Here is a 22431-nt window from a genome sequence, read left to right on the forward strand (position 1 = left end):
GATATTAAAGTAAATTAAGAGACGGAGTAACACCTGGTATGTTGGGGTACCACCAGGCCTGTACACACTCCCTGCTATATGTGTTGTAATTCTCTGGGCTATAAGCTATGGTCTGATAATCAATCATTTGTGTGTGTGTGTGTGTGTGTGTGTGTGTGACAGACACAGAGAGAGAGACACGTATACCTTCATCAGCCGGCATCACAGGTGTTAAGATTATCTGGCCGTAACTAGTTAACGCTGGGGGGACAGGTGTATCCTCACACTTGCTCTTGTTTCATGACGTACCACCACCACATTCGCCGCTACCAGCACAAACTCATAATTGTGAGTAACTTATTAGAACTACATCTCGGTATACCTACAGTAGCTTACTTACAACTCGTAAATGTTATGTACACCTTTTAAATCAATCAGCAGAGTATACAATACCACTGATGAATGGCTCCTGGAGATTCAGCAATTGAACTAGAAGTTACAACAAGAAATGGTTTGAGGTTAAGCAAGGAAACCCAAAGGTCTTTTCTCCTTTTATTAAGAAAATAGTCTATGTACACTGATATAACCATAGCTAACACTACGAGCTATGAGTGTTAAAACAGTTGAAGCTTGTTATGGTGAGCATCGTCAACATACATATGGTGTATATGAGAGATTTGGTATGCTCAAGGGTAGATCAAGGGGATCCTAGGGCTTTGGACCCCTCCTTTTCTGCAGAAAATTCCAATATTTTTCTTTTTAATGCAGTATTGTACTCAGGAGTTTTTGTATAGTAAAAAGTAATATATAGTGAACCTCAGAATATCTCCTAATATCAAGTGCACATGGCTTCAAAATGAGGTAGTGAGTGTAGTGTAGGAGGATGGTAGTGGAGGATGTGGTGTGGGGAGATGGGAGGAGGGGAGTATGTGTGGAGGATGGTGTAGTGGAGGATGTGGGAGGGGGAGGATGTGGTAGGTAGTGGAGGATGGGGGGAGGAGGTGAGGATGGGTAGGAGGATGTGGTAGGTGGAGGATGTGGGGGAGGATGTGGTGGGAGGATGTGGTGTAGTGGAGGATGGTGGTGTGGTGATGTGGGTAGTGGAGGATGTGGTGTAGTGGGAGGATGTGGTGTGTAGTGAGGATGTGGTAGTGGAGGATGTGGGTGGTGGTGGAGGAGGGTGGAGGATGTGGTAGTGTAGTGGAGGAGTGTAGTGGAGGATGGGAGGGAGGATGGTAGTGGGAGGATGGTGGTGTAGTGGAGGATGTGGTAGTGGAGGATGGGGTAGTGAGGATGTGGTGTAGGAGGATGGGTGGTAGGAGTAGGGAGGATGTGGTGTGTGGAGGATGTGTAGTGGAGGATGTGGTAGGTGTAGTGGAGATGTGGTGTAGGAGGATGTAGTGTAGTGGAGGATGGGTGTAGGGAGGATGTAGTGTAGGGAGGATGTGGGTAGTGGGAGGATGTGGTGTGGTGGAGGATGGTAGTGGAGGATGGTAGTGGAGGATGGGTAGGAGGTGGTAGTGAGGATGGGTGTAGGAGGATGGTAGTGTGGAGGGTGTGGTGGAGGATGTGGTAGTGTAGTGGAGGATGTGAGGAGGATGTGGTAGTGGAGGATGTGGGTGTAGGAGGATGTGGGTGTAGTGGAGGATGTGGTAGTAAGGGAGGATGGTGTAGTGGAGGATGTGGTAGTGGGAGGATGTGTAGTGGAGGATGTGGTGTAGTGGAGGATGTGTGTAGTGGAGGATGTGGGTAGTGAGTGATGTAGGAGATGTGGAGGGTGGAGGATGGTAGTGTAGGGAGGATGTGGGTGTAGTGGAGGATGGGTAGTGTGGGAGGATGTGGTGTAGGGAGGATGTGGGTGTAGTGGAGATGGTAGTGGAGTGTGGTGGAGGATGTGGTGTAGTGGAGATGTAGTGGAGGATGTAGTAGTGGAGGATGTGGTAGTAAGTGAGGAGATGTGGGTGTAGTGGAGGATGGTGTGTGGAGGATGTGGTGGGTGGAGGGATGTGGTGTGGAGGATGTGGTGTATGGAGGATGGTGGTGTAGTGGAGGATGGGGTAGTGGAGGATGGTGTAGGGTGGGAGGGGATGTGTAGTGGAGGATGTGTAGTGGGAGGATGTGGTGTAGTGGAGGATGTAGTGTAGTGGAGGGATGTGGGAGGAGGGAGGATGTAGTGGAGGGGAGGATGTGGGTGGAGGGATGTGGTGGGTGATGGGGAGGAGGTATGTAGTGGAGGATGTGTGGAGGGATGTGTGTAGTGGAGGATGTGTAGTGGGAGGATGGGTAGTGTAGGGAGGAGGGTGTAGTGGAGGATGTGGGTAGTGAGGAGGATGGTGTAGTGGGAGGATGTGGTGTGTAGTGAGGATGGGAGGGAGGATGGGTGTAGTGGAGGATGTGGTAGTGTAGGGAGGATGGGGTAGTGAGGATGTGGTAGTGTAGTGGAGGATGTGGTAGTGGAGGATGGGTGGTGAGGATGTGGTGGAGGAGATGGTAGTGTAGTGGAGGATGTGTGTGTAGTGGAGGATGTAGTAGTGGAGGATGGGTAGTGTAGGAGGATGTGAGTGTAGGGAGGATGGGTGTGGAGGATGTGTGTAGTGAAGGGGATGTGGTGGTGTAGTGGAGGATGGGTGGAGGTGTGTAGTGGAGGATGTGGTGGGAGGTGGGTGTAGTGGAGGATGTGGTGTAGTGGAGGATGGGAGGATGTGGAGTGTGTGGAGTGTAGTGGAGGGTGGGAGGGAGTGTTGTAGTGGAGGATGTGAGGATGTGGTGGAGGATGTGGTGGTAGTGGAGGATGGGTGGAGGATGTGGTAGTGTAGTGGAGGATGTGTAGTGGGGGATGGGTGTAGTGGAGGATGTGGTAGTGGAGGATGTGGTGGTGTAGTGGAGGATGTGGTGTAAGTGGAAGATGTGGTGTAGGGAGGATGTGGTGTAAAGGGAGATGTGGTAGTGTAGGGAGGGAGGATGTGGTGTAGGAGGATATGGTGGTGTAGTGGAGGATGGTAGTGTAGGGAGGATGGGTAGTGGGAGGATGTGTAGTGGAGGGGGGATGGGTAGTGTAGTGGAGGATGTGGTGTAGTGAGGATGTGGTGTGAGTGGAGGATGGGTAGGGTGGGAGGATGGTAGTGAAGGGAGATGTGGTAGTGGAGGATGTAGTGTAGTGGAGGATGGTGGTGTAGTGGAGGATGTGGGTGGAAGATGGGTGTAGTGGAGGATGTGGTGTAGTAGAGAGGATGTGTGTAGTGGAGGGTATGATGTGGTGTGGAGGATGGGTGTGATGGTATGTGTAGTTTTGCAGGGTGTGGTGAGTGTGCAGGGTGTGTGTTGTGGAGGGTGGATGGTGGTGTGCAGGGTGTGGTGCAGAGGGGGTACAGAGGTGGTGGTGGTGCAGGTGTGGTGTAGGAGGTGTGGTGGTGGTGTTAGCAGGGTGGTGGTGTGCAGGTGTGGAGGTTGCAGTGTGGTGGTGCAGGTGTGTGGGTGGTGCAGGTTGTGCAGGGGGTGGTGTGGTGTCAGGAGGTGGTGTGTGGCAGTGTGTGGTGTGTGGAGGTGGGTGGTGTGCAGGGTGTGGTGTCGGAGGGTGGTGTTGTGCAGTGTGGTGGTGGCAGGGGTGGTGTTGTGGAGGGTGTGGGTGTGGTGCAGGGTGTGGCGTGCAGGTGTGGTGGTGCAGTGGTGGTGCAGGTGGCCAGGCAGGGTGGTGGAGGTGTGGTGTAGCAGGGTGTGGTGGTGTGTGCAGAGTGGTGTCAGGAGGTGTGGTGGTGTGCAGGGTGGTGTGCAGGGTGTGGTGGTTGCAGGGTGTGGTGTGTTGCAGGTGGGTGTGCAGTGGGGAGTGTGGTTGTGGAGGGTGTGGTTGCAGGTGGTGGGTGGTGTGGTGGTGCAGGTGTGGTGCAGGTGTGCAGAGGGTGTGGTGCTGTAGTGGGGTGTGGGGTGGTGGTGTGCAGGTGGTGGTGCAGGGGTGTGGTGGTGTGCAGGGGTGCTGTTGTGCAGGGTGTGGTGGTGTGTGCAGGTGGTGTCAGGGTGTGGTGTTCTGCAGGTGTGTGGTGCAGGTGGTGGTGTGTAGGTGGGTTGCAGGTGGTGGTGCGTATGGTGTGTGTGGGTGTGCAGGTGGTGGTGCAGGGTGTGGTGGTGCAGTGGGGTGCGGGTGTCTGCAGGGTGGTGGTGTGCAGGGTGGTGTTGTGCAGGTGGTGTTGTGCAGGTGGTGGTGTGCAGGGGTGTGGTGTGCAGGGTGTGTGGTGTGCAGGGTGTGGTGTTGCAGGTGGTGGTTCTGCATGGTGTGGTGGTGTGCAGGGTGTGGTGGTGTGCAGGTGTGTGTGTGCAGGGTGTGGTGGTTCTGCAGGGTGGTGGTGTGCAGGGGTGGTGTTGTCAGGTGTGGTGTTGTGCAGGTGTGTGGTGCAGGTGTGGTGCTGCAGGGTGTGGTGCTGCAGGTGTGGTGCTGTGCAGGGTGTGGTGGTGTGCAGGGTGTGGTGTTCTGCAGGTGTGGTGGTGTGCAGGTGTGGTGGTGTGCAGGGGTTGTGGTGGTGCAGGGTGTGGTGGTGCAGGGGTGTGGTGTGCAGGGGTGTGCAGGTGTGGTGGTGTGCAGGGTGTGGTGGTGCAGGGTGTGGTGGTGCAGGGTGTGGTGTTGTGCTGTGGTGTGCAGGTGGTGTTGTGCAGGTGTGGTGTTGGGAGGGTGGTGGTGGTGGTGCAGGTGCAGGGGCAGGCTGGAGGGTGTGTTGTGCAGGGTGTGGTGGTGCAGGCAGAGTGTGGTGTTGTGGAGGGTGTGGTGTTGCAGGGTGTGGTGGTGTGCAGGTGGTGGTGTGCAGGGTGTGGTGGTGCAGGGTGTGGTGTTGTGCAGTGGGTGGCGGGCGGGGTGTGGTGCAGGCAGGTGGTGTTGTGCAGGGTGTGGTGTTGTGCAGGGTGTGGTGGTGTGCAGGGTGTGGTGTTCTGCATGCTGGTGTGCAGGGTGTGGTGGTGTGCGAGGTGTGGGTGTTCTGGAGGGTGTGGTGTTCAGAGGGTGGTGGTGCAGGGTGTGGTGGTGTGCAGGGTGTGGTGTTGGCAGGGGTGTGGTGGCTCTGGTGTGGTGGTGTGCAGGGTGTGGTGGTGTGTGCAGGTGTGGTGGTGTGCAGGGGGTGTGTTCTGCAGGGTGTGGTGGTGTGCAGGGTGTGTGTTGTTCAGGGTGTGGTGCAGCAGGTGGTGGTGCAGGGTGTGGTGTTGTGCAGGTGTGGTTGTGCAGGTGTGGTGGCGTGCAGGGGTGTGGTGGGTGTGCAGGGTGTGGTGTCTGCAGGGTGGTGGTGTGGGGTGTGGTGGTGTGCAGGTCGTGGTGTGCAGGTGTGGTGGTGCAGGGTGTGGTGGTGCAGGGTGGTGGGTGTGCAGGGTGGTGGTGTGCAGGGTGTGGTGGTGTGCAGGGTGTGGTGGTGTGCAGGGTGTGGTGTTGTGCAGAGTGTGGTGGTGTGCAGGGTGTGGTGTTCTGTAGGGTGTGGTGTTGTAACTTGAGTTAAAATAATAGTGTATAATGTTTTTTTAAGTTATGATGGTATTACTGTTATTAATATATAAATATTTATATTTTTTCCAGAGTAGAGGAAGGGTGAGCTGTAGCTGGGATATGGGTAGGTAACATGCCACTTCTCTCATGCGTATGACATTATTTCTTGAACTTGTGTTTGAGTCCCAAAACAAATGTTGTAATATCTGTTGCCAGAAATGAATGATGAGCATTACGAAAGTGAAGGTCCCTTGTGTTTAATTATGTAAGCTTCTGTGTTATAAGAACATATTTGTTTCTATGAGTGATTGGTTTAAAATAATACTGTACAGCATAAGCAATTATTTAATTTTTACTTCCTTTTACATTTAGCATATACTGTACTGTAAGAACCAAACTGTGATTTTTAAATATTTTTTTTATCTTTGGTTTAAATCAATTTGATTTAAATAACCCAACCAGTAGTCTTTATTCAATAATGTGCCATTATTGAATCCTTTTATTACCTTTTGCAGTGTGAACTTTCATATCAATTTCTACAAATATTTAATTTTGTTTTAGGAGTTTGGTCTACCAAGACGAAACCTTATAAGGTGGTAACCATAGTAGTTGGAGCTGTTCTGGTGACCGTCCTTATGTGGGCCGACTGTACACCTGCTGCCCTGAGAGAGCTACTGCCTCAAGGTAAGATGGTGGTGAACTACTGCCTCAAGGTAAGATGGTGGTGAACTACTGCCTCAAGGTAAGATGGTGGTGAGCTACTGCCTCAAGGTAGATGGTGGTGAACTACTGCCTCAAGGTAAGATGGTGGTGAACTACTGCCTGCTGCAAGATGGTGGTGAACTACTGCCTCAAGGCAAGATGGTGGTGAACTACTGCCTCTGTAAGATGGTGGTGAGCTACTGCTCAAGGTAAGGATGGTGGTGAGCTACTGCCTCAAGGTAAGATGGTGGTGAGCTACTGCCTGCAGTAAGATGGTGGTGAACTCACTGCCTCAAGGTAAGATGGTGGTGAACTACTGCTCAAGGTAAGATGGTGGTGAACTACTGCTCAAGGTAAGATGGTGGTGAGCTACTGCCTCAAGGTGATGGTGGTGAACTACTGCCTCAAGGTAAGATGGTGGTGAACTACTGCCTCAAGGTAAGATGGTGGTGAGCTACTGCCTCAAGGTAAGATGGTGGTGAACTACTGCCTCAGGGTAAAGATGGTGGTGAGCTACTGCCTCAAGGTAAGATGGTGGTGAGCTACTGCCTCAAGGTAAGATGGTGAACTACCGCCTCAAGGTAAGATGGTGGTGAGCTACTGCCCTGCTGAAGATGGTGGTGAGCCCTCAAGAAGGTAAGATGGTGGTGAGCCACTGCCTCAAGGTAAGATGGTGGTGAACTACTGCCTCAAGGTAAGATGGTGGTGAGCTACTGCCTCAAGGTAAGATGGTAGAGCTACGCCTCAAGAAGATGGTGGTGAGCTACTGCCTCAAGGTAAGATGGTGGTGAACTACTGCCTCAAGGTAAGATGGTGGTGAGCTACTGCCTCGTTGATGGTGGTGAACTACTGCTCAAGGTAAGATGGTGGTGAACTACGCCTCGGTAAGATGGTGGTGAGCTACTGCCTCAAGGTAAGATGGTGGTGAGCTACTGCCTCAAGGTAAGATGGTGGTGAACTACTGCCTCAAGGTAAGATGGTGGTGAACTACTGCCTCAAGGTAAGATGGTGGTGAACTACTGCCTCAAGGTAAGATGGTGGTGAGCTACTGCCTCAAGGTAAGATGGTGGTGAGCTACTGCCCTGCTGGGTAAGATGGTGGTGAACTACTTGCCTCAAGGTAAGATGGTGGTGAACTACTGCCTCAAGGTAAGATGGTGGTGAACTACTGCCTCAAGGTAAGATGGTGGTGAACTACTGCCTCAAGGTAAGATGGGTGAACTACTGCCTCAAGGTAAGATGGTAGCTACTGCCTCAAGGTAAGATGGTGGTGAACTACTGCTCAAGGTAAGATGGTGGTGAACTACTGCCTCAAGGTAAGATGGTGGTGATACTGCCTCAAGGTAAGATGGTGGTGAATTACTGCTCAAGGTAAGATGGTGGTGAACCACTGCTTCAAGGTAAGATGGTGGTGAACTACTGCCTCAAGGTAAGATGGTGGTGAACTACTGCCTCAAGGTAAGATGGTGGTGAACTACTGCCTCAAGGTAAGATGGTGGTGAGCTACTGCTCAAGGTAAGATGGTGGTGAACTAATGCCTCAAGGTAAGATGGTGGAACTACTGCCTCAAGGTAAGATGGTGGAACTACTGCTCAAGGTAAGATGGTGGTGAGCCACTGCTCAAGGTGAGATGGTGGTGAACTACTGCCTCAAGGTAAGATGGTGGGTAACTACTGCCTCGTAAGATGGTGGTGGTGAACACTGCTCAGGGTGAAGATGGTGGTGAAATTCACGCTCTCAAGGTAAGATGGTGGTGAACTATGCCTCAAGGTAAGATGGTGGTGAACTACGCCTCAAGGTAAGATGGTGGTGAGCTACTGCCTCAAGGTAAGATGGTGGTGAGCTACTGCCTCAAGGTAAGATGGTGGTGAACTACTGCTCAAGGTAAGATGGTGGTGAGCTACGGCCTCAAGGTAAGATGGTGGTGAGCTACTGCCTCAAGGTAAGATGGTGGTGAGCTACTGCCTCAAGGCTAAGATGGTGGTGAGCTACTGCCTCAAGGTAAGATGGTGGTGAACTACTGCCTCAAGGTAAGATGGTGGTGAGCTACTGCCTCAAGGTAAGATGGTGGTGAACTACTGCCTCAAGGTAAGATGGTGGTGAGCTACTGCCTCAAGGTAAGATGGTGGTGAACTACTGCCTCAAGGTAAGAGTGTGAAGTTTTGACCACCGGCCCGTGGTATGTGGCTTTAATACCTTTTCTGCCACAGTAGTCATCAACCTTTATCAGGCAGCAGCGACTACAGCTGATTTAAGCAACTCATGACCCGCCTCCATTTTGTTATGCTGGAATTATGTTTGCTTTAGTATTAATAGACAAATTCTATTAATAAAAATATATTAATATACTGTACTGTACTTCTAAAAGAGAAGCAATCATCAATTCAGTATACTAGTATTTTCTTGATTTAATGAACTAGCTAGAGCCGCCCCTTTCCATTAATTCAAAGTTTCAGCAAAATCGAATTTCCGTCCTTTTCGTTAGATTTAGCGAACTAGTTCACTGGGTCCGACTAATTACCCAAATGTACCCAAATGTAGCCGCAATGAAGTCAAATAATGGTCCTACATGAATAAATCGGACTGCTAATCACTTCTCAACTGGTATTTGGTGTCAGGAAGTCACAAAAAATTGGTAAACTTAATTTAATCTGAGTTAATAGATCAAGTGCATGTACCTAACCTAACCTAACCTAACACAACTCAGATTAAAGTAAGTTTTCCAATTTTAGCAGAATTTGTGACACAAATACTAATCGAAAAATTAATTCCTCAAAGCTGGGCGTGATTCCATTAAATTCGACACCAAATGCGCAACTTGGCGCGTGGGGTTTGTTTCCATTCACTCGATCGGTGTCCTCCCGCCACCGCCTGTGTTGTTCACTGCTACCTGTCGGTCAACTAACTAATGTGCTCAGTCATCATGCCGAAAGTCTCTCAGAAAGGAAGTGGTCTGGGGAAGAAAGTTAAAAAGGGGTAATATCTTGGAAAAATTAGGAAATACCCTGTAATAGAAAAGAAAATGAAAACAAACACTGAACCCCTAGTATAAGGTAAGCCATGAATAATGTTTCCTGTGACTATTGGTATATCATGTGCCTTTGTAGGTGTGGGTGCATTAATGGAATTAATCTCAATTTAGCGAACTAGTTCATTAAATCAAGCGAAAAATAAGGGAAAAAAATTCCATCCGCTAAATTGAGATTTTGTTATATCGAATTCCAAACTAGTACTGCACCCTGTACTGTAAGACACTGTAAACTGAGAGTACTGCACCCTGTACTGTAAGACACTGTAAACTGAGAGTACTGCACCCTGTACTGTAAGACACTGTAAACTGAGAGTACTGCACGGCTGTAAGACACTGTAAACTGAGTGCACGCCTGTGCTGTAAACACTGTAGACAGAGTGCTGCACCTGTGCTGTGAAGACATGTGAGCTAAGTGCTGCACCCTGCTGTAAGACACTGTGAAACTGAGAGTGCTGCACCCTGTGCTGTAGACACTGTAAACTGGGGTGCTGCCTGTGCTGTGAGACGACTGAACTGAGTACTGCCTGTGCTGTGAGACACTGTAAACTGAGTGCTGCCCTGTACTGTGAGACTGTGTAAACTGAGAGTACTGCCTGTCTGTGCTGTGAGCCAGGTTGTGTGCTGTAGACATGAGTGGGTACTGCCTGTGCTGTAAGACATGTAAACTGAGTGCTGCCTGTGCTGTGGACACTGTGTAAACTGAAGTACTGCACCTGCTGTGGTGCTGTGAAACTGAGAGTACTGCACTGTGCTGTGGTACTGAGAGTGCACCTGTACTGTAAGACACTGTAAAACCGACACAGCAGTTTACTGACATAAACATAAAAGATTAACCGAGTGATACAATATGGAAACATCATTATCAAGTAAACTGAAAACCAACAAAAATGTAACACTACAAAGGAGATAAACTACTGTATACAAGTGCCCCCTTGATGTAGGTCACAGGTCATCCACCCACAAATCGTATAAAAGAAGGTTTCCCATCTGACACTTGTCTCGGTGTGTTATGAGTGCTGGATCTGTGCCAACTGTGTCAGTAAAAAACAAATGCATCAGTGTGAGAAATTCTATCAATAAATAATTTGTTGCATTTTCATACAAACTTATCAGAAAAGTAATAAAATGCTGCACCATAAAAGTTCGTAGGTTATGGCATCAATTTGAGGAAATATCACAAACTCTTAAATCATTGGACAGCAACTAACATGCTATCGTATATGATACACACAAGACCCAGCCAGTTGGGAACCTTGGGTATATATCACCCTCAATACCTTCAATATCTGCTCACATATTATGCTAAGGGACGTCATAGCCTCGCACCTTTTACCAGTCACAGTACTGTACTGTTCCAGGATCTTGTACACCCATCTAGAAGGATGCTTAGGAATAACTAATGAGCTATTTAGAGCTTAGGAATAACAAAGGAGCTATTTAGAGCTTAGGAATGCATCTCAGGTTCTGACAATAAGCACGCCATGTTTCTTTACACAGAATGTATGGAACAAGTAAAGGAATTACTTAAGACTGTAGGTGAGCTTGAAAGCAACATAGACAAGTTTGATAAAGAATGCCAAAGTTATTTAGGAAAATTAAGAACCAAACAGACTATGAAGAGCTCCAGAAAGATCTCTATGAGCTTCAAGAATGGTCAAAGAAATGGCTGCGAAGATCACGAAGTGCAAGAGGATGCACATTGCACATACACCTGGGTCGCACCAACAGTAAGGAGGCGTATCACATGTCCCAACAGGACGAAGAAACTACATTAATTGAGACCGAATATGAAAAGGACCTAGGTGTGTATGTCGACAATGAACTTAAGTTCTCGGGCCATGGTGAGAAGAAGGTGAATCGGGCAACGAATCTAGTAGGTCTTGTAAGAAGGTAGTTTAGATAACTGGATGGTCCGTCGCTCATCACGATTTTCAAGAGTGAGGTGCGTCCCTGTCTGGAGCATTATCACCCCGTCTGGTCCCCGAGGTATCCTAGAGACTATCAATTGATTGAAAATGTCTAAAATGGGGCCACCAGACTGGTGCCTGCTCTATGGAACCTCAGCTACCCAGAGATTAGAAAGCCTGCAACTGCCCATCTTATACTACAGATGGGTAAGAGGTGACCTAATCTAAGTGTATAAACTCGTTCGAATGTACATACCTGGAGCTGGCAGACATCTGCCCCACAAAGGGTCACAGCTCAAAGTTGAAGAAGCCACAAGTCTAGAAAACTGTGAGGGCAAACTTTTTTGGAGTGAGAATTGTGAACTCTTGGAACAATCTGCAAGAGAGTGTTGTAATGGCACTGAGTGTGAGCTCTTTCAAGGCCAGAATTGACCAACATTGCAGCAGGTTCCAATATATTCAGGAACCAGTGGATGCCAAGTAAAAAAGTCAAATAAGTAAGATAAACTTAAGCAACAAATATAGTCCAGGCTTCACACTAGACCCCCACAAAAAATGTTACCCACATGAAATTTTACTGTTTGTGGTGATTACATGACCGGTTCAGAAAAAAGAAAATTTAGGTAGATATTTCATTTCCAGGGCTTTAACCTTTAAGCCCCGGGTTAGGGTGCTGTTGGCAGAACCCCCCCCCCCCGCGTGGGGGTTAAATCGAAAAAAAATCAACTTAAAAAAATAATAAAAAGTGGCGGGAATAGGCGGACATTCTGGAACGTCAACCGGGGTCTAAGGGTTAATTCAGTAGCCGCCATTTTCCAAAATGGCCGAATTTTGCAGTACAGTACACGAGTCCCGTGTCCAGATCTACTGCTCCAAGGTAGGTCAGTGTAGTGATGAAACATGTTTCTGCTGTCAAGAAAGTTAAGTATTGCCTAAGCTTCTTTATTTGAATAGCAGTTTAGCTGCTATTTAAAATTGCTATTAAAAACTGGTAAAAATTTCACTTACCTACAAGTATTTAGCTATTTTATATTTCTCAGTCTTAGCACATTAATTATAGTGAGAACAATTGACCATGTTGCCCTTCACAGTATAATTTTACAGTTGTAATGTGTCTATAGCCATGAGTGACAGTGCAGTAAACTTTGAGAAGGAACGGGGACAGGTGCACATGGGTTATACTCAGGGGGAGGGTAGTGGAAACAAGTGTGCCGACACAGGGCCAGGGGGCAGCAGTGCACCCTCCACCCACTCAACCCCCCACCCGGGAGGCGGCACCAGCTCAGCCTACCGGACAGGAGGGAACGAGCGCCGTGTAAACAATGAAATTTTTAACCACACCCTGCAAAATACAGTGTACTTAGCAAATGCTGCAGCTTCTGAGAATGTGGGTGGAGCGGGTTTATTACTAAGAGCAGAGACGTTACCGAGAACAAATTCTGGCTTGAATGTCATGTACACTAATACCGACACGTTCCTTGATAAGAGGGAGGAGTTTGAAACACTACTAAGAGTACACCAACCAGATATTGTAGGAGTTGTAGAACTGTTGTACAAGAACAGGAGAATCGACCCAGAGGAATGTGAGTTCAGTATTGCTGGATATGACTCATTTACGAACCTAACTCAAGAATCCTGCAGGAGGGGTGTGGTTATCTACGCTAGGCAAGACCTTAGAGCCAGCCAGGCGAGGGTACAGGGAGAGGATGTCTTTGAAGAGTCCAAGTGGTGTAAAATTAAATTAAAGGGAGGGGACTTACTTATCGTCGGGTGTATCTACAGATCCCCGAACTGTGGCCCACTAAATCAAAGGAACTTAAGAACCTTAATAAACAATGCGGCGATGCTCAACCCCAGCCACCTCCTTATCATGGGGGACTTTAACTATGGCGACATCGACTGGAGAAACGAGTCAACCCCGAATGACTTGAATAATCCTGCTACTCTTTTTGTAGAAACTCTGAGAGATAATTTTCTGTTCCAACATGTGAGAGACCCGACACATTACAGAGGGGAACAAACACCCAAGCCACTTGACCTCATCATAACAAACGAGGAGGGTATGGTGGCCAAACTGGAACACCTTGCCCCAGTTGGCACCAGTCACCATACAGTGTTGTCATTCAGATTTAACTGTTACCTAGTTCAAGATAAGGCCAGGCCAAGGTGCAAATATTACAAGGGAAATTACAATGGGATGAGGGAAGAGATGAGGGGTATCAACTGGCCTGACTTATTAAGGTACAAGAACGCAGACACTACGCTGAATATCATAACTAGTAAAATGACCCATTTGATCGATAAATATATACCCAAGACCAAACCCAGTGCTTCTAGGAATACGAGGGGATCCCTACACATGAACCATGCGGCGGTCGACAAAATTAAGAAGAAAACCCAGAAATTCAAGACGTGGGTTGGGTCAAACGATGAGCAAGACAGGAGGATGTATGCAAGAGCCAGAAACCAAGCAAAGATAGAGTGTAGGAGGGCTGAAAAGGAGTTCCAAAGGCTGGTTGCACGCGAGGTCAAGTCAAACCCAAAGGCGTTTTACCGCTATGCAAAGTCGAAATTGAAAACGCGAGTAGGAGTATCAGACCTGAGGCTTGAAGATGGTAGTTACGCAGATTCTGACCAGGATAAAGCTGAGGCATTGAACAGCTTCTTTTCCTCAGTGTTCACAAGAGAGGATGCAACTAACCTTCCTGCGTTTGAGGACAGACGGTTCGACACAGCACTGACCCACATTGTGTTCACAGAAGAGGGTATTAGAAATAAACTGTCCAGGCTAAAGGTCCATAAGAGTCCTGGACCTGACATGGTGCATCCTAGAGTGCTAAGGGAGCTGTGCAACGAGCTTGCAGAGCCCCTGAAGATTCTGTTTTGTAAATGCCTGGATGAACAAATGGTCCCCAGTGAATGGAAAGTGGCTTATGTGAGTCCTATCTTCAAGAAGGGCGATAGGCACTCCACGAACAACTATAGACCGGTGAGCCTGACCAGCATAATATGTAAAGTACTTGAGAGTATTATCAGAGATGCAGCGATGGAACATCTACTACGAAACAACCTTGTAAAAGATTGCCAACACGGTTTTATGCCGGGGCGCTCTTGCTTGACACAATTGCTCAAGGTATTGGATATTTGGACCCATATTCTAGAACGGGGTGGTAATATCGACAATATTTACCTAGATTTTGCCAAGGCTTTCGACAGTGTACCCCACGAAAGGCTGAAAATCAAACTGGAAGGGTACGGAATTCGGGGAAATGTCCTAGCGTGGATAGAAGACTTTCTACATGACCGCAAGCAATGTGTGGTGATTAATGGCACGAAATCGTCATCTGTACCTGTAACAAGTGGGGTACCGCAGGGTAGTGTATTGGGCCCGCTGTTGTTTGTTTGTTTCATAAATGATATGCCTGACGTTGTACACTCCTCCATACAAATGTTTGCCGATGACGCCAAGTTATTTCGGGAAATTAAGAACCAAGCGGACTGTGAAGAGCTGCAGAAGGACCTCTGTGGGCTCCAGGAATGGTCGAAGGAATGGCTGCTGAGATTCAATGTCACGAAGTGTAAGAGGATGCACCTGGGGCGTACCAACGGTAAGGAGGCGTACCATATGTCCCAACGGGATGAAGAAAATGTACTAGTTGAGACTGTGTGTGAGAAGGACCTAGGTGTGTATGTTGACAATGAGCTGAAGTTCTCGGGCCATTGTGAGAAGAAGGTAAATCAGGCAAATAAATTATTGGGTCTTATAAGAAGGTCGTTCAGATATCTAGACGGTCCGTCCCTCGTGACGATCTTCAGGAGTGAAGTGCTTCCCCATCTGGAGTACTGTCACCCCATCTGGTCCCCGAGATATGCTAGGGACTGTCAGTTGGTTGAAAATGTTCAAAGGAGGGCCACCAAGCTGGTGCCTGCACTTCGGCATCTCAGCTACCCTGCGAGATTGGAGCGCCTGAACTTGCCTAGCTTATACTACAGACGGGCAAGGGGGGACCTAGTTGAGGTTTATAAGCATCTCAGGGGGCACTACTCAGTTGAGTGTCCTTACTTGGAGCTGGCGGACGCTCGCCCCACAAGGGGTCATAGCTCAAGATTGAAGAAGCCGCAAGTCCGGAAAACCGTGAGGGCAAACTTTTTCGGAGTGAGGGTTGTAAACTCTTGGAACAATCTACCAGAAAGTGTTGTGACGGCACCGAGTGTGAGCTCTTTCAAGAGAAGACTTGACCAACACTGGAGCGGGTTCAGGTACATTCAGGAGCCGGTGCATGCCCAGTATTTGCCAACAGTGCGTGACAGAGACGTGACCGATCGCCCGGGCGGCTAGCGAGCCGACCTTTTGGTGAAGAATATAAAGGAAAAGAGTCGTGACCGATCGCCCAAGCGGCTAACAAGCCGATCAGTGGCGAAGAGGATAAAAGTAAAAAGTAAAATAGCTAACTCTGATCCTTGAGCAAAAATTGTCTAAATTCATTGTGGAATGTTGTGAGAAATCAGAGCTGTGTTGATCCTGCAGAGTTTTTTGTACCGCTAGTATGTCTTCTAAAAAATCTCATATCATCTGACCGTAAATGAAATTGGGAATATCATGTGTAAACTACTGAGTCACTGGTGAGTATATTCCGAGGGCCTTAGGCCTAACAACCCTTCAGACAAGACACAATAGGACAGATCTCACTGAAACATTCAAAATCCAGAAAGGGCTGGAAAATGTGAACCCAGGACAATTCTTTGGAATGCCATGCACCATCACCACAAGGAGATGCAACTGCCAAGTTATCATGCAGAACGAATATAAGGAAATACTTCTTCACACAAAGGCTGGTGGACCCATGGAGCGGTCTACCAGCCAAAGCTGTGGGATGAAGAGCAGTACACAGCCCTTGACTAAACTATCAAGAATAATAGAGGGATCCTACACAGGCCACTGACCTCCTTCCCTCGGTATGGCCACCTCTAGTGGGTGGTCATAAGTAAATATGGTAAAATTTTCGTTATAAAAATTAATAAAAAGAGAAGCACCTTATTATCTTTACTACACTGAGATGAACTGGAGAAGTATACATGCCTTGTGAGAGGCAACAATAACCTCACACATCAGGAATAAGAAAAATAATGTGAGATTTGTGTGATTATACTTTAGCTGGGCAAAAAGTCTTCCAGTATGGAGATTTAAGTTGTAGGTAGATGGAAAGACAATACTGTACAGTATATGACAGGGAACTCCACTGAAAATTAGTATGAGGGAAGTGAAAGATGTTGATAAAGGGCAACTGCCTTAAAATTACATAGTGTAAGAAAGAAAATTAAAAGTGGGTTGCCAGTGATGCATTTTGATCCAAATTATAGGAATGAAAACAAAGAAACAGCATTAATTTTCATGTGGAGTTAATCTCTCTTTTTCACTTACAGCAATGAGACTAATTGACATGGCAGACAACATTATACCAGTGGGCAGAGCACAACTTGATAAAGACAAAGACGTAGTAAACTCTGCAAAGGCAATTGCAGCAGAAACACAGCCACTACCTTGCCTACAAGAACCAAAGGAGTCTTGCTCAGAGGGAGCCAACATACTCCAAGTCAACTATCGACGGAGGGTCGCCTTCATTTTGTCCGAGGTCCATCGTGAAATGTTTCGTATGAGAGGTATGTTAGTACAGTATATTGGTGGTGGTGGTGGTAATAACTCCGTGTTTTTCGTAAAAAAAAACAGGGTCTTAACAGGGACAACCAGCCAGAATTACCAGAATTATTACTGTCGAGTAAAGCCTCGAATAATGGCAGTAATGTGGCCTCCAATATTGCAGTGTGAGGTGAATCATTGTATCATGAATCATTAATTACCATTAAAATAAAGCAATAATAATGAGATGTGTTCCCCAGTGTGACCTTTTCATATCTTTTGTGTGGCTTTTTACCCTCTTTTCCCCCCAAAACAATACAATTAATGAAAATTGCAAACTATATTCTTTAAGTAAAGCTTATGAATCCACCTTATACAATATAAATGAATAATAATATATGTCTTGAGAAAAGTTATTTAATGTTAATAAATGGAACAATAGAAGCAGCTAACCACTAATGGCAAAGAAAAAAAAAGAGATGGATTGGGAACGCCAACATATACTTGCACATTTAAGGATACCGTGTCATTTATCTTTTTAAGAATATGTACAAAAGATTCATTATTGTTTATTAGTGAATATGTATTTGATTGAATTAATCTTTATACAGTGGTCCCTCGGTTAATGAACACAATTCGTTCCAGAGACGTTCGTTAACCGAAAATTTCGTTAACCGAATCCATTATTTCAATGGGATATTGGGTAATTGGTTCCAGCTCACAGAAAAGTACATACAAAGTAAAGCCAAAAATGCATAAAGTCAGAAACACTCCTAAAATTCCCCTAAATCGCCCTTAAATCACTATACAGTATAGTCTCGGTTTACGCGGATTTGGTTTACGCGTTTGGTCATTTACGCGGCACCTTGCCAGACCGACAATTTTTATTTAAACGGTTCATTCCATCATTAACGCGGGAAGCGGCACGGGCAGGGTGCACACAAGGTCACCCAGTCAACAAAACATTTCCGAGTTCTTCACCCGCCACCCACCACAGCCAGCCCAAGTCAGAGATGGTGAGGATATGGACTTTGAGGGGTTTGACAAAGAGGCCTGCAGGCCTCTGTGGTGGATATTGATACAAGTGATACAGGTGAGGGCCAATAATCTGCCCTCTGCCTCGGAACCAACCCCCCATCCCAATGTGCCCAGCCATATTTTCTACTAATGTACTGTAAGTGTTAAAAAACCTAATACAGTATTATTGACATTTCTCTTAAATATTAATTGTGTGTGCATACCATCATAAAATTAAGATGTTATTTTTACTACAACGTACGCATTGTGTCAGAAAAAGTGTATGTGTATATATATATATATATATATATATATATATATATATATATATATATATATATATATATATATATACATGTAAATCCACAATGAAAACGTGGATAAGATAAATCTTGATAAAATCCATTTTCCCGTGTGATTTTATCATATATATATATATATATATATATATATATATATATATATATATATATATATATATATATATATATATATATATAAATCACACGGGGGAAACAGCGGGCATGACTCGTCTTTATTCAGGAACATCTTTAGAGGCAACTGAAGATGTCTTGAATAAAAACAGCAAACTGTTTTCATTGTGGATCTACATGATATATATATATACTCACCCCTGAAGATGTGAATTACACGAAAGCGCTTGGGAACTTCGTGTTTTCTTCTTTCCTTGTGGTTATCAGCATATACCTAGATCACGCGCACCTACAGTGATATATATATATATATATATATATATATATATATATATATATATATATATATATATATATATATATATATATATATATATACAGTATAGTCTTCATTATGCGGTCAATTGAACCCATGGAGGTCCGCTAAAACGAGAAACGCATAAACGAAATAACAGAACATATGAGATTAATTGAAATAGAGACTGAGCCGACTCCCAAACTCCACTTTTTCCGACACAATACGTATCTTGTAGTAAAAATATCATCTTAATTTTATGATGGTATTGACACACACATAATATCTAAATAAAAAACTACAAATCTAAAGGTGTTTAACACTTACGTTAGTAGAAGAGATGAGTCGGCACACGTGGATGGCAGCTGGTTCCGAGGCAGAGGGCAGATTAGTGATCCTCGGGTGAATCACTTGAATCACTATCACTATTCGCAGAGGTTTGCAGCGTCTCCCTGACAAACCCCTCAAAGTCCATATCGTCACTGTCACTATCACTGACTTGGGCTGGCTGTGGTTGTGGTGGGTTGCGGGCGAGACTAGCATTGGTGTTGTCATGATACATCTGGACATGCGGCTCCATAATTTTTGACAGAAGGTTATTAGACACTTCATACCAATGCTTGACTGTGTCTTTGTCAAGGATGAGCTTGATTTTCTCCCCCAACTCGATGACTTCCTTCACATAATCATGGCTTGGTTCAGGTAGTTCAAGGTTTCTCCGGGGTGGTGGGGGTCCAGCGGAAGCCATTGTGAGGGGAATAGCGGGCACAAGAGAGAACAGTATACGCGGAGAACTGAGAACAATGAGACTGGCTCGGCTAGGTCAGCGACTTCTTCCCTCTGGTGGCAGGGCACGTCATGTTACATTAGACCAATCACAGCTAGTGGCGGAGAGAGGTAAGGATGCTGAACTAATCACAGTCTGATACGCCATATGACGTCAGTGATAACGTAAGAGTGACCTAATGCGTACCCTCCAGGCGCCGCTACCCGTGTATGGTCAAGAATGGACCGCATGAACAAAAAATGGCGCAGCGCGTCTGCACCTCTCACGGCGTAAATGATGAAATTTACCGCGTAATTAAAAAATTTCATTCTGGCAAGGTGATGCGTAAATGACCAAATGCGTAAACAAAATCAGCGTAAATCAAGACTACACTGTAGTAGATAAGTAGTAGTAAGAAGTAGTAGTAGTAGTAAACAGTAGTAGATCAGTGTAGTGTAGTAGGATAGTAAGAGTAAACCATTTATAGTAGACAAGTAACCTAGCAGTACTAGCCAAACAGTAGTAATGTACCAAAATACATGTCCAGTATACTATACGAATACAGTATTTATAAAACACATTCTACATACACTTACATTATGCCCTGGGCTGTGTAGGGTAAAGTTTTTAGTAGATGCTCAACCAAAGTATTTTGAAATTTGAGTCCATAAAATCTTAATAATTCTCTTCATAAATATAAAGTGAAATTTCATTTATCATTTCTTATATGAAGGTCACAGCCACAGGGTCATAAATCCCATGACATCACAATTTCCATCATTAAACTTGATATCACAAGTAAAACATATAGCCTCAGTGGAATATGTCTTAAGTAATATTTTCCTTTGTCAATAAGAAAGTATTCTATTGAAATAAGAACTGTTCTGTATTTGTCTTTGATATATTAGGTACAACCACAACAGTAGATACCAAGTGGGTACTAAAGCTTGGAGCACTGGTGAAGGAGCTGGCACCCTCAATGACCAACAACTCCTCCTGGGACTACTCTGCCAGGATCCCAGATATGGGTCCAGCACCTGTCCTCCCTAACAAGACTAGGCATGTCTGCCCTGAGATGTATTTTGGTCCTAAGATGGGTTTCTCCTTCCACCAGCACGGTATGGAACCAGAGAACTGTACATATGTGCCGCCATTCGCACGTGTTCTCACAGCTGTGCTACCAGCCATGTCTTGGCCACCACAAACCATTAATTTTGTCATCACCCAGATCAGAAAATGGTATGACATACCCATTATTGTTATAATTCCTAAAAGAGTTGTCGTAGATCCAACACTAAGGGATGTTAAAGCTTTGAAGATCAAAAACGAGACCTTAAGTGGAGGTGACTTGCTCAACAAGGCGGTGGAGATGGTAACAACACCGTATGTGTTCATGGGCACGTCACTAGCACACTTCAGCAACCAGTCGTCCCTGGAGCGGCTGGTAAGGGTCCTGGATGAGCTGGAACATGTGAAGGTGGCCGGGGGTGCTGCCAGGGACCTCCAAGGCCACTGGATTCATGGTTGTCTGCAGCAGCGCATGGCAGACTACCAAGCCACCTACACCATGGGTTACTATTACTCTAAATATGAGTGTATGTACTGTGATGATGTGTTGACGCCTTTTATCACTACTGTCAAGCTGGTCAACAAAGTGGCCTTCACTAGCAGCCTCAGCGGCCCAGCCGTGTATCGTGACTGGTTGGCCAAGGTACGTGAAGCGGGCCACTTAACCATGGTGTGTCCTGACGTCATGTTCTTCCTCACTAATCACGTCAACATGACCAGTGAAGACTGGCTGCCTATGGCGCGTCACTGGGCTCTCGAGAAGGTCTTCTCTTACACCGGACAAGTCCATAACTTCTCTTGTGATGCTGTCAACATAACCTGTAAACGTCCTCTCCGTACTATAAGTTGCTTCCTTTTACCACCTTGTTGTAGAGCCATCATATCACAAGAACTTGGTTACTTGATTGATTATGCAAAACTGATGAATATTGAATATGAACTTCAAGCAGGTTCAGCCTTGGGAGCTGTTAAAATGGGGTTTTATCTGCCTTGGGACTTTGATCATGATCTTATAATGTCTCAGCATGAATACATGAAATGGCGGTCTATCAATGGTCCATTTCTTAGACAACGAAAATGCTACCTGAATATGAATATACATGGTAGATATTTTACAATTTATTGTCCTTATTTTTTCCTCGAGTTAATCAATCATGCTAATTACACAAGTAGAGAACTTTTACCCCTTGAATACAGACACATTCCAACATCAATTATGTATGCCGGCCGCTGGACCATTGTCAGTTCCAACCCAGCACTTCACACAAGGAACAAACTAGGGATTGATTACCTTAAGCATGCTGCCCACTGGAGAACTCTCAGGGTCACCAATATTGGAAAAGCAAAGGGAGGTTATGAGAATCCTGGAACTTGGAATCGCTGTCGGGAGCCCAAACACCACTCCTGCCAAGACCGCTACCTAGGGGACGGCAACCTGCCCTTTGCCAGACCTTTCCTTCACCCATAGCTGCACTTTATTCTATTGTATTCTATGTCCTCAGTATTAGGGTGATGTTTATACAGTATTTCATATTTTTTCATAATTTGTATTAGTATTTTCCAAAAGTTGTTGTGTTCTCTAAACTGTGAAGCGAGGATTCAGCTGTCACAGAATTTCAAATAAAAATTCACAGCAAATTCTTGCCTATTCACACCCAATCCCTTTATCATTTCTGAACAATGAGAAGCGATGTCATATTTACTGTGGTACAGTTGCGGGAATGTGTTCCTACACCCCCTGTGGTAACCAGTGTCTCCAAATGGCACCGTCACAGTCGCAGTACAGTATCACGATTTATGAATGAATGGGTATTGGTCGTGTAATGACAGACGTGATTGGTGGATAGGCTTGCTAATGCTATAGGTCATATAGGTTGGCCATTTGGAGACAGGTTACCACGGTGGTGTAGGAACACATTTCTGCAACTGTACTACAATCATAACAATAGTCTCAAGCGAAGATTTTGTCACCACACATGTGAACAAGAGGAGGTGAACATAGTTTAGCTTAATAGATTGTGACAATAATGCTTAACTTGTGTGTTGTTTATGGCTATACAGTACTGTACAGTACTATATAGTACAACTGAATCACAAGCAGACAAAAGGAACCATCTTATTCAAACTTAAAAACAAAGGA

The 22431-nt window shown here is 45.8% G+C and overlaps 1 protein-coding gene across 1 annotated transcript; it reads left to right on the top strand.

Annotated features, from left to right (window-relative positions):
- Positions 1-277: 277 nt before the first annotated feature.
- On the top strand, positions 278-21929 carry LOC121879300. Its single transcript, XM_042385902.1, has 5 exons — positions 278-327; positions 5525-5558; positions 5996-6118; positions 16498-16734; positions 20132-21929. The coding sequence occupies exons 1-5, from the start codon at positions 280-282 to the stop codon at positions 21757-21759; spliced, it is 2070 nt and encodes a 689-aa protein (XP_042241836.1). The 5' UTR covers positions 278-279; the 3' UTR covers positions 21760-21929.
- The last annotated feature ends 502 nt before the right edge of the window (positions 21930-22431 follow it).

This window comes from Homarus americanus, unplaced genomic scaffold (assembly GCF_018991925.1).
Source record: "Homarus americanus isolate GMGI-L3 unplaced genomic scaffold, GMGI_Hamer_2.0 scaffold16894, whole genome shotgun sequence".
NCBI classification, from domain to species: Eukaryota; Metazoa; Arthropoda; class Malacostraca; order Decapoda; family Nephropidae; genus Homarus; species Homarus americanus.